Raw genomic sequence first — 12,928 nt, forward strand, 5'->3', positions numbered from 1 at the left:
AAAGACTGGTCAATATTCTTTGTGGCTACTCATTAACATATGCCCATCTCTGATAACCAAATTGAATATTCCTCAAATTACATCAAGAACCAACAGCATTGCTGAAATTTTCACCAGATCTAAATTCAAGAACTGGACATATAGTTTGTATCTGAAGGAGTTTGAATGCTCAAAGATGAAAGGTATCACAAACCTCTCAAAATTCCTATTCTTCCCTTTCTTGCTCCCACAATGACTGATGATAGTTTCATCAAAAAACTATGTGACATGAAGACCAAATAACACAGATTTGAATTGCTCTAGAAATAGGACAATCATAGACAAAGTGACTCCATGTCCCAGTTAACCCAGGACAGTCCTAGTTTACACCTATTATTCTGAGGTTATTATTAATGAAATCCCATTTCTCTCTCAAAAGTGGATTATAGGCAAAAGACCCAGAAGAGCCAGTGTCATATTCAAGGAGGAAAAAGTTGGAGGACTGACACTACCCCACTTCAAGACTTACTAGAAAGCTGCAGTAATCAAGAGTTACCTGGTGAAAGAACAGACAAATACATCAATGGAACAGAACAGAGAGCCAAGAAAGTGACCCATATAACATAGTCAACCTGATCTTTAACACAGAAACCAAGGCAATACAATGGCACAAAGATAGTCTCTTCAACAAATGGCTGAACTGGCTATCCAATGCAAAAAACATGAAACTAGACATAAACTTTACACCCTTCAAAAAAAAATGACTAAACATAGATCAGACCTAAATGTAAAATGTGAAACTACAAAATTCCTAGAAGATGGAAGAAAATCTAGATGACCATGAGTGTGGCAATGACTTTAGATTCAACACCCAAGGTACAATCCATGAAAGAAATAACTGATAAGCTGGGTTTTATTAAAATTTAAAACTCCTTTCAAAAAAACAAGAGGATAATATGAAAAGACACAGGTTGAAAAAAAATGTTGCAAAAGACATATGTGATAATAGGCTGTTATCCAAAATACACAAAGAATTCTTAAAACTCAACCATAACAACCTAATTAAATAATGGGCCAAAGACCTTAAAAGACACTTCGTCAAAGAAGATATAAATGGCAAATAATCATATAATATGCTCCACATAAGTCATCAAGAAAATGCAAATTAAAACAATGAGATACCACTACATCCCTATTAAAATGGACAAAATCCAGAACACTGATAACACCTAATGTTGGCAAGGATGTGGAGCAACAGGAACTCTCACTCATTGCTTGTGGGAATGTGAAATGGCACAGTCACTTTTAAAGACAATTTGGTGGTTCCTTACAAAACTAAGCATACAACCCAGTAGTCACTCTCCTTGGTAGCTGAAAACTTACATCCACACATAAACCTCCACACAGCAGCTTTATTCCTAACTGCCAAAACTTGGCAAACTGTAGGTGAACAATTAAACTGGCACATCCAGACAATGGAATATTACTCAGTGTTGAAAAGAAATGAGCTATCAAGCCACAAAAAGATATGAGGGAATCCTAATACCATATTACTAAGTAAAATAAGCCAATCTGAAAAGGCTAGATACTACATGATTGATTCCAACTATAGGACATTCTGAAAAAGGTGAAACTATGGAGACAATAAAAATATCAATGGTTGCCCTGAGTTGGTGTGGTAGGAAAGAATGAATAGGAGAAGCACAGAAGATTTCTAGGACAGTGAAAATACCCTGTATGATACTGTAATGATGGATACAAGTCATTATAAATTTGCATAAACACATAGTATATACAACACCAAGAGCAGTAACAAACTATGGACTTTGGGTGTTTATGGTATGTCAATGTAGGTTCATTGTAGCAAATGTACCCCTCTGGTGGGGGATGTTGATAACTGAAGAGACTATGCATGAATGGGGGCAAGAGGTATATGAGAAATCTTTGTACCTTCTCTTAAATTTGTTGTGAATGTAAAGTTCTAAAAACATTACGTCTTTTTCAAAAAGTGGATTATAAACTATATATAATCATCCTAAGAATAGAATAGCAGTTCTTGCAAACCCCCAGGGGTCCATGAGACCCTTTCAATGTGTTCACAAGGTCAAAATATTTTTATAATACCAAGACAATAAAAATTATTTTTTCACTTCTCAATTTTTTTGTTCTTTGACATTTGCGCTTACAGTGCAGAGCACTGATGAGTAAAAGTGAAGGGACCTTGGGGCTCCTGGGTGGCTCAATCAGTTAAATTTCCAACTTCTTTTTTTTTTTAAAAGATTTTATTTTTTAGAGAGAGACTGCATGTGCACCAAAGGGGGAAGAGGGAGAGGAAGAGAGACAATCTCAAGCAGACTCGCCACTGAGCCCAATGAAAGGCTCCATCCCAGGACCCCAAGATCATGACCTGAGCCGAAACCAAGAGGCGGAGGCTCAACAGACTGAGCCACCCAGGTGCCCTAAGCATTTGACTCTTGATCTCAGCTCAGGTCCTGATCTCAGGGCCATCAGTTCAAGCCCTGTGTTGGGATCCATGCTGGGTGTAGAGCCTACTTTAAAAAAATTTTTTAAAAAAGTAATTGGGGCACCTGGGTGGCTCAGGTCATGATCCCAGGGTCCTGGGATCAAGCCCCATATCGTGCTCCCTGCTCAGTGGGAAGCCTGCTTCTCCCTCTCTACCTCCCAGTCCCCCTCCCCCTGCCTGTGTTCCCTCTCTTGCTGTGTCTCTGTCAAATAAATAAATAAAATCTTAAAAAAAAAAAAAAAAAAGTGAAGGCACCTTAGCATGAATTAAGGCAGTATTACCAAACCTGACTAGTGGTCAGTTTATTTGTTCTCCATCACCGCTCACTCACAGTAAAAAAAGAGAAAAAAAAAAAAAAACAGCAACAATAAAACAGTTTCACTAAAGAAGTTCCTGAATGTAACCATAAAGAATTATTTTTATGAAATTTCAACCCTCAAGGATACTTCCTCTTAATAATGTGGGATGAAATGGGAAGAACACAAAGCATTTCTGCAGCATACAGATACACAAGGAAGTATATGGAAAAGAACTGGTGCTGCTATTTAAGTTGAGAGCTGATCTCACCTCTTCAAGAAACACTATTTTTACTTGAAAGAATAAGTGACACAAACTATGGTTATTCAGACATGTCTCTTTGGCAGTCTTTTTTTTTTTTTTTTTAAATGAACCAAGTGTGCCCATCACTTCAAGAAAAACAAACTGACAATCTTTATTTGGCAATGGTAAAATTCAAGCTTTCAACTAAAAATCTTAATTTTGTAAACTTTATATCCACCACAGTGAGCTTGATAGCTTCCCAATACTTTTCTGATGAAATGTGTGGTGATATTAATAGTATTTTTTTATCTTTTTTTTTTTTTTTAAAGATTTTATTTATTTATTTGAGAGAGAGAATGAGATAGAGACAGAGAGAGCATGGGGGGGGGGGGGGTCAGAGGCAGAAGCAGGCTCCCTGCCGAGCAGGGAGCCCGATGCGGACCTCGATCCCAGGACTCCAGGATCATGACCTGAGCCGAAGGCAGTCGCTTAACCAACTGAGCCACCCAGGCGCCCCATATTTTTTTTATCTTGTATAATGAAAGTGTCAAGTGCGTAACTGAGTGAAACAATATTTTCCAAATAACTAACGTATGTTACAAAAATCACACACAGGTTAAGGAGTCCTTCAAAGTGCAAGACACACCAGTGAACTTTAACATTACAAAAAGTCCACTGATTAAGTTTCAGATTCCACCTTGTAACTAAGCTCTCAGAAACTACCACTTGTTGAGTTTTAGTATAGTATCAAGTTACCTGAAATTGCTATTAAAATACCCCTCTTTTTCCAATTATACACCCGTGGAAGGCTAGATTTTCTTCATATACTTTAGCCAAAACTACGTATCACAACAGATTGAATTTAGAAATAGATATGAGAATCCAGCTGCCTTGTATTAAGCCAGACATTAAAAAGATTTACAGAAAAGAAAAACAATGCCACTCCTCTCATTAAATACTTTTTGTTCTGGAAAATAGTTTTTTGGGGTTTTTTTTTGACAGAGAAAGACACAGTGAGAGAGGGAACACAAGCAGGGGGAGTGGGAGAGGGAGAAGCAGGCTCCCCGCCGAGCAGGGAGCCCGATGCAGGGCTGGATCCCAGGACCCTGGGACCATGACCTGAGCCAAAGGCAGACGCTTAATGACTGAGCCACCCAGGCGCCCCTGGAAAATAGTTACTTTTAACAAATATATGTTATTATGTTAACATATAATGAATTTTTTGAATTTATAAAACATTTTTTAAATTTCTCAGCTTTAATCTCTAATATGATAGATACTTAACAACCCACATAAAAGAAAGCTCTTCAAGGTCCTCAAGTTTTAAGAGTGTAAAGGGGTCCTGAGACCCCCCCCAAAAAAAAAAAAGTTGACAACTGAAGATACAGGAAATTATTAAGCAAATGGATAATAGAGTCAAAGAAAATATGACAGGGCAAAAGCTTTAAAGATAGAACAAAGGCAAATAACTCACTCCATTGTAGATTTAATTTGAACTTGTTATCAAGAGATAAAAAGGCTGTAGAAGTTAGTTTAGGCTATTTTAATCAGGCTTTCAAAAGCCTACAATGAGAAGATATAATTAAGAAATACTTCAATTTTATGAGGCTATTTACTTTAAGAATCTTATTATAGGGAACCTAGAAATGAAGAGGGATAAAAACAAGGCCTGTAATGCGTTTTTAAAGGATACATGTACTGCCTCCTAAACCTTTTCATTATAAATGATGTAGAAAAGAATAAAAACTGTCTTGTTTAAATGTAATTATTTCTATTATTCTAACTTCCAAGAAAGAAAATAAGAATACAGTACAGAATGAAAGCCAGCTAGACTTATTAGTTGCAAGACTATTTTGTGATTTAAATCACTGGTAATATTACCATCTTGCGGCAAAATCAAGTATTGCAATTTTGAATGACAAAGAACCTGAGCAGTGTTAACTGCTTTTGATAAAAAACAGTCTAGTCTTTCATTCCTCCACATGGCCACCCTCCAAGTCACTCCGAGGTTTAAAAAAAAAAAAATTCTTTAAAGTTCTTCAATAAAGAAAAAATGTTATTTAAATAGAGAAATAAAAGGGATGACCTAATAAAATAGTTAAGTTAAAAACAAAAGCATAACCAAAACTCTAGAAACTGATGTAAAATGTTTCAGTGTGTCAACTTAGTAATTAAAACTGCTGTGGCTAATTCTTATAGAGCAACGTTATACTTTATAAGCGTTAACATTAGATAAAAGTTAAGTCTGGTAATTCAATATTCATTGTTAACTTATTTCTTTTTTTAAGTTATTCTCTTCTTTTGTAATAAACAAGATACTAGCCTCCTTACTATTTTCTCTTCACCTTGGCCCATGTGATTTTCCTTTGAATTTTCCCAAGTGTGCAATGAACAGTCTAGTTATTACTGACAATCCAATCCAAAATCTAATCCAAAATCTACCCTCACTTCTGGCAGACATTAATCTACTTCAACTAAACCAAATAAAACCTATGTGTGTGTGTGCTGGATGTAGACATACATACACACACACACATACACACATTAGGATAGCATAAAAATTGTAAGAATCAGAAAAGAAGGAATAAATGCTAGAAAGATAGCACAGTATCATTTTTTTTTCTTAGCCACTTTTTTCCAGTTTAAATTGATACACATAATATGGAAAATTATTTCCCTCAAAAGCAGAAGTTTCAAGTCCAAGAAATGAAAAGTACGCAGGGTTAATTTCTAGCCATCATTATGTAATATCCAAACCGTGAAGTAGCCTGGATAATCTCCATATTCTTGTTAACTCTCCATTTTGCTTCCAATACAATAACAGATTTATAATATATACAACAAGCAAGAGAAAGATAAAGAATGCACAAGCATGCAACCACCCATCTTTCCCTCTGCTTTTTCAGCAACGGTGGCTGGGTTACTCCTTGACTCAACCCAATCAAATTCTCTGAAATAACTAGTGGGTACTCCCAATAGCACAAACAATGTAACTTGTTCCTCTGAAGTAACACTTGGTCATCCTTGTGGACTTTAATATTTTGAAAAGCTAGCTTGAATAACCTAATTTTGTCGCCAATAATTATGGGATGATGGCTCATTCTGTGTTCATTTAATAGTAATGGTTTTGAGGTCCAAGCCCTCTCACCTTAAGAACATTACCCTGTCTAATATAAAGCCACCACAAATGAGAATTTGTTCTTAAGACCACAATAGTACTAATTTACTAGCTATATCCAACCTGTTGATGACTGCAATGTTTGGTGCAAGTTGTTTGGCAACTGAAGGGTGAACACAGGTGAATGGACGCTATTTCTGAAGAAGTCCTCCGTTGCTTTAGACTGCAAAACCTTTGTTTCCCAGAGCTGTGGAGAAAAAAAAGTTTGTTAAAAAAAAAAAATGGGATATCTAGGTCTTTAACTTTATAATAAAATGTCAGCTGATGGCACAATGAATGGGTAAACATTAAACTATAATTAAGGGGTTAAAACTGTAATTTATCAGTTTTTTGAGAAAACAGAAAGGGATGGGGCGCCTGGGTGGCTCAGTTGGTTAGGCGACTGCCTTCGGCTCAGGTCATGATCCTGGAGTCCCGGGATCGAGTCCCGCATCGGGCTCCTTGCTCGGCAGGGAGTCTGCTTCTCCCTCTGACCCTCCCCCCTCTCATGCTCTCTCTCTCTCTGTCATTCTCTCTCTCTCAAAAATAAATAAAATTTTAAAAAAATTAAAAAAAAAAAAGAAAACAGAAAGGTCAACTTGTATTGTCTACAAACCTGCTTCAAGTCTTTTAAAACTTGTTCCTCTATACCTTCTTCAGCAAATAGATCCCGCACTCCTTCAATTACATCTTCAATTACAGATTTGTAGAGTTTAGGCTACAAAAAAGCAATTGTTAACATTTTACACTCTCAAGCTTGAATGTATTCAGTATACATACAGTGTATACTTTCTTATGGTTTAAAGAAAAACCACCATAAGGATTTTTACTAAGTGCAATCTACTCCCAGTATAGTCTCAGCTGTCCATAAATTCTGACCCATAGTCTCAGGCTATCTACAAGGCTGACTTACAGAACTACAATCAAATATGAGATGATAATTCATCAAGATGGTAGGTTACAGTTACTTGGTTTTTCTGTCAGAATTTAACCTTCCGGGATGCCTGGGTGGCTCAGTCATTGGGCGTCTGCCTTTGGCTCAGGTCCTGATCCCAGGGTCCTGGGATCGAGCCCTGCATTAACCCCACATCAGGCTCCCTGCTCAGCGGGGAGCCTGCTTCTCCCTCTCCCACTCCCCCTGCTTGTGTTCCCTCTCTTGCTGTCTCTCTCTGTGTCAAATAAATAAATAAAATCTTTAAAAAAAAAAAAAAAGAATTTAACTTCCCCCTCCTTTTATTTTTTTATTTAAATTCAACTAACTAACATATAATGTATTACCAGTTTCAGAGGCAGAGGTCAGTGATTCATCAGTTGTGTATCACACCCAGTGCTTATTACATCACATGCCCTCCTTAATGTCCATCATCCAGTTACCCCATCCCCCACCCCTCCCCTCCGGCAACCCTCAGTTTGTTTCCTATGATTACAAGTCTCTTCTGGTTTGTCTCCCTCTCTGGTTTCATTTGTTTTATTTTTACCTCTCTTCCCCTCTGATCCTCTGTTTTGTTTCATAAATTCCACGAGTGAGATCATATGATAATTGTCTTTCTCTGATTGACTTATTTCGCTTAGAATAAATTCATTTAAGGCAGGTGGAAACGAACCTACTGTCTTCAACTTACTTTTTTCTCAGAGGCCAAAGGAGTTTAAAATTTAGAGTTCACTATATTACTTCCACATATGTGACTAAGTTGCAAGCCATAAGATTGAGACAAGCACTTACAACAGAGTAACCAAAGACTATCCCCCTTCCAAAATACAGGTAGTCCAAAAACTATCGTGAACCACTGTCAAGCAAAAGTACTACTGCACCAAAATGGATTCCTAACAGAACGTACACAGAACATCAATGAACCATACCCTTCCACAAGATTGGCAATAAAAACTGTGGCATTCTAGGACTGCTCTTTCATACTACCCAGTAAACACTCTAAACACTCCTGCTCACACCAAGAGTAGTTAGGCTTAAAACTAATCCCTCTAAAGATCCTGGGTAAGCTTCTGAATAGGCCAATCAGTAACACGTTATTCACGGGCCTACCCGTTAAGATTAAGTGCCCCAGATTAGTTGCTTCTTCTCAGTTTACCCCGATAAAGGCATATAAAGTGCTACTTCAGTGTTCATCCCAGCTAGCTGGATCACATTTACAGCAAGAGGAAAAAACTCCTAGAGCTAAAAACTTCCTTGAGATCCACCCTCAGAGTAAAAAAGCAGCTGTCAAAAATAAACCATGAGAACACAAGTTTTCAAAAGCAAAACAGGTATTGAACATACTTCCTCTTCTGGAACTAAGGTTAGACTCTATACCCTCTCCCTGTTACCTTCATTAGAACTACGCATAGTCCAGGAAGTACATCTTAACCTCTTCTTTTTTAAAAGAAAACACACACAGCCCTCCGTAAAGTTCACCATCAGATAAAACGGTACACGGGGTAAAATTATATTCAAGCCTGAGTATTTTACATATCTTAAAATACATTATCAAAAAAAGGATACACACTGAAATAACGTGTCTCTAAAAACGGACCCTTTATGCTGCAGATGTGTACATGGAACCCGTAAAATGAGAGACCCGGACAAGCCCACTGCCTTTCACCAAATATGAAGTTGGTTCAGGTGAACTGAAAATAAAGGGGACTCCTCGTTTTTCTCTTTAATTCAGCTTTTTAAAATCGATAGAGCGTTTCACAAGCGCCATTTTAGCCTGTCAATTCTCACTAAGGGTAGGAGACCAAGGTTTGTGTTTAATTCCCATTGTATACCTAGGCCTTCAGGATGGGGAAATGGGGGTCGGAGAGACCTCAGAGAACATGCGTGGGGTCACACGAAGTATCACATCACTTGTCACTTCAGGTAAATAACACAGCTCCCAATCAACAAAGGCCATACCGAAAGTAAGAATTACAGTGGGAGTACAACCGAACTCGGGAATTTTCTAAACCCACAGGAACTGGGAGGGTTAACGTGAGCTTCAGCTCTAACCACCTCCGCCCGACAACCTCAGGGCGGTGAGGCCCGCGCGGAGGAGGAGGCCGTGGTTCCCCCAGCGGGCGGATCCCAACTTCCGCTGAGCTGCTACTGGGCCTCATCGGCTTCCGCCAACGCGGAGGAGAACAGCCGCGGCCACTGAGGCGAGGGTTTCTGACAGGCCGTGAAGGGCCAGGAGGGGGAAATGTGTGCGCAGGACTGGGCTGCCGTGACACCTGGACCAGCCCTCCCTCCACACAGAGCTCAGGCCTAGGGGCCGCGCTGGTCCTCCTTACCACGGGGTTGACGCAGGCCATGGCAGCGGCTCCGGCGCCTCTCCCCTCGCGCCTGCGCGACACGCGGTGCCCGACCGCGGCCTCCTCGCCGCTCGCTTTGAACGCCTTGCACGTTGCCTGCGCAACGACGCAGGGACGCTGGGGGCGGGGCAGGGGAGGAGAGAAAGCTGGTGGGCGGAGCAGGCTTCCCTGGAGAGAGGGAAGAGGTTGGTGTGCATGAGCAAAGACGCCGGCTGAACCGGGCTGATTAAGTGCGATCTAAACAGCTTTGGACCGTTCAACGGACCCCTGAGGAAACTTTATTTCCTCAGTCTGTAAAGTAAAGACTGAGAAAATAGGGGGGACGCGATGCAGTGGTAGATTCCAGTTCACCTTCAGCTTGAGGGGGCGGGGGTTGGGCCAGGGAAGTGGGGAGACTAGCCGCTTCTGTCCTCTCCTTCTACCAGTTTTCTCCCCTCCCACTACGCCCCGCGCACAGCTGAACTCCAGTAAAAATATAACAAAAGCCAACTCGTCTGTGACTGATTCTCAAAGTGTAGGACAGCAAATCAGCATCATCTGGGAACCTGTTAAAAATGCAAATTATTGGGCCAACCCCAGACCTACCTAATCAGAAGCTCTAGAGATGGGGCCCAGCATTCTGTAATCTCAGCATGCTCTCCAGATGATTCTGATGGTCGCTGAAATGAGTTTCACTGTCCCAAGACGAAGATTCTCAGCTTTGGCCTTCCAGTGAAATCACCTGGAGAGTTTAATAAACATTTGGCACCTGAGTCTCGCCGCAGAGACTCTGATTCTATTATGCAGCTTAGGTGGAGAACGACTGCTAAAATAAAGTCAGCACCAGGCACTACCCAGACTCCTTTTCCTCCTCAGGTAAAAATCACCATCTCTTGACCTGCAATAATTCCCTTCCCCCCTGAAAGGTAGAGCATTTAGGAGCATACCTTGACTAGGACTGAGAGTAAATCTAAGCATAGATAATGTGGAGTCTTAAGAAAAAGTCATCTATTGTCACTACTCTGCCTTTTAAATAGCCTTTCTAGTCTGCAGATAGGTCCTGACTTAACCAGATGGCTAGGTTATTTAATGATTTAAAAATCGTATTAAGTTTGGGCGCCTGGGTGGCTCAGTTGGTTAAGCGACTGCCTTCGGCTCAGGTCATGATCCTGGAGTCCCGGGATCGAGTCCCGCATCGGGCTCCCTGCTCGGCAGGGAGTCTGCTTCTCCCTCTGACCCTCCTCCCTCTCATGCTCTCTGTCTCTCATTCTCTCTGTCTCAAATAAATAAATAAAATCTTTAAAAAAAAATCATATTAAGTTTAAAATTGGCTGTTTATTTATTTGTATGTATAAATTCATTAGAGCTCTTTATGCCCTACCACTCTGTATTTGCTTTGCCTGGGTCAGGTACCTTATGATTTGTGAGTTTCAAGCAGCTGATTTATATGAAACCCTTTAGTAGACTCTGAAATTAAAAACCATCTGAGATTTCCTTTACAAAATGCCAAGAATTTTATATAGTAACTTTTAATGATTGTACCTCTACCTGGCAGTTTACTACCAGAAGTATTCAAAATGACTTATCTGTCACCCAAAATAGAAAAGCTAAAAGCAGTCATTGATTTCTACTGATATTATAAAATCCAATTAAATTATTCAAGCTGAGAAATAAGAAACCTGAAGGGTCTCTTGTTTTCTAACTTTTCATAGTCAAGTTTTAAGACCTTATTCTTACATGCATATGATTGGTAATCACCTAACAGCGCATTGTTTTTATATTACTTCTTCATATATTGTACCTTTCTCAAGGCTATACCATAGATCATACATATTTTTGAAACTAAATTTGGCCCTTAGTCCCCATAAAAAGTGTGACTTAGAGTTGAATTGTTAATGCTTTTGTATACTTAGTAGACTCAGGGCACAGAGAGGTTATGTAACTTTGGCAGAGAAATGTCAGCAGCTTTCCATTTGCCCCTTGTTCTCTGTCTGGATGGTCACCAGTAGACTCAGATGTAATTTTTCCCCAATAATAAACAATGGCTTTTAGAGGAGGTATACTTTAACCTCTAGGTGAAATCTAGGTGAATCCAAGTTGTAAGCCTGCTCTGGACCTGTGGTTGCCACCATCCAAGATGGCCCACAATGATCCTCACCTCCTGGCATTCACAACCTTGTGTTGTCCCCTCCCACATTGTACTATGGTTTGTCTGGATGGCCAATAGAATAAAGCAGAAGTGATGTTGTATCACTCTTAAATGAGGTTAAAACTGACTGTGGCTTCCTTCCTTGAGATTCCTTCAGATCACTCACTTTGGGAGACAACAGAGGTCATGTTGTGAGGACACTCGGGCACTCAGGTAGCGTGTGGAGAGGCCTGTGTGACAAGGCACTGAGACTCAAGCCCATGGCCAGCAAAGATCAGAAGTCTGTAGACAACTACACGAGTAACCTTGGAAATCGATCCTTCCCCCTTTGGGTGATCAGATTATTTATTGCAGCCCCAACTGACAGCTCGGCTGCATTCCTTTGAGAGACCCTAAACTAGAACCACCCTCTAGGCATTTCATGATTGTCAATCCTGAGAAACTGTGTGAGATAATAAATGCATGCCAATTTAAGCTTAAATTTGGGGATAATTTGTTACACAGCATGAGATAACTAATACAGGACCCATTGTCTGACTGGATTGTGACTAGCGAAGGTTTAGTTTTCCCTCATTGTAATCTCAGCGTTTAAAGTTTTTTGAATACCCTCATCAATCATAAAAGCATTTGAAAAGTATGTAAAAGAATCTTTAAAGACTGATATTTGGTGGCATTGATCCCAGGTTATCATCAAACAAGCAAACTCTTATAGTCATGTGATGGTCATATTTCTTTCGTCAATTTTTCAAGCCCATCAGGGCAGTGTGTTGCATACACAAAACACTTTTGATGCTAAAATTGAAATTTCAAGATCCCCAAGCTTCAGTGACTATTTTTTATGTTAGTAAATAGAAAATAAAAAAGGAATGCTGAGGCCTTTGTCCTTCCTTGAGCACTCAGTTCTTTGAAATTACACCTGCAGCAAAGCACAAAGCTCTTCCCTAGCTGCCCATCACAATTCAGAGCATCAGATTTTCATTTTCCCGTGCTTTGTTTACAGACTATAATACATAATATTTCATTTATAACACACACCAGTTTTGCGACATTTAAACAAATCTAATAATTGGATTAATTTCTTTGTATTCTGTATATTCTCATTATTTTTGCCTGGAGGTCTCAGTGATACTACCATTACCTTTTACATATTAAATTCTACAGTCAAATTCAGGGCATTTCAGTAACTGTACAGACTCTAAATTATATATTTAATCCGTAATGAAAAATACAAGTTAGTCTATGAATTATATGGCTTGAGGGAGCAAATATTCATAATTAGTTTCTGAACATTTTGCAACCACTGCACTGAACTCAG

General features: G+C 39.5%; 1 protein-coding gene across 1 annotated transcript in view; it reads right to left on the reverse strand.

Annotated features, from left to right (window-relative positions):
- The window catches only part of GTF2A1L (general transcription factor IIA subunit 1 like), a 51,451-nt gene extending 41,252 nt beyond the window's left edge, over positions 1-10,199 (reverse strand). Inside the window, exons 1-4 of the mRNA XM_045885033.3 lie at positions 10,071-10,199; positions 9,465-9,653; positions 6,817-6,918; positions 6,285-6,408 (exon numbers count right to left, since the gene is read on the reverse strand). Coding sequence (XP_045740989.1) covers positions 6,285-6,408; positions 6,817-6,918; positions 9,465-9,485 — 247 coding nt within the window. The 5' untranslated portion in view covers positions 9,486-9,653; positions 10,071-10,199. The remainder of the gene's footprint in view (positions 1-6,284; positions 6,409-6,816; positions 6,919-9,464; positions 9,654-10,070) is intronic.
- Between the last annotated feature and the right edge of the window lie 2,729 nt (positions 10,200-12,928).

The sequence above is a fragment of the Mirounga angustirostris genome, unplaced genomic scaffold, assembly GCF_029215605.1.
Source record: "Mirounga angustirostris isolate CCGP_5_RB_7025 unplaced genomic scaffold, mMirAng1.0.hap1 SCAF_10, whole genome shotgun sequence".
NCBI classification, from domain to species: domain Eukaryota; kingdom Metazoa; phylum Chordata; class Mammalia; order Carnivora; family Phocidae; genus Mirounga; species Mirounga angustirostris.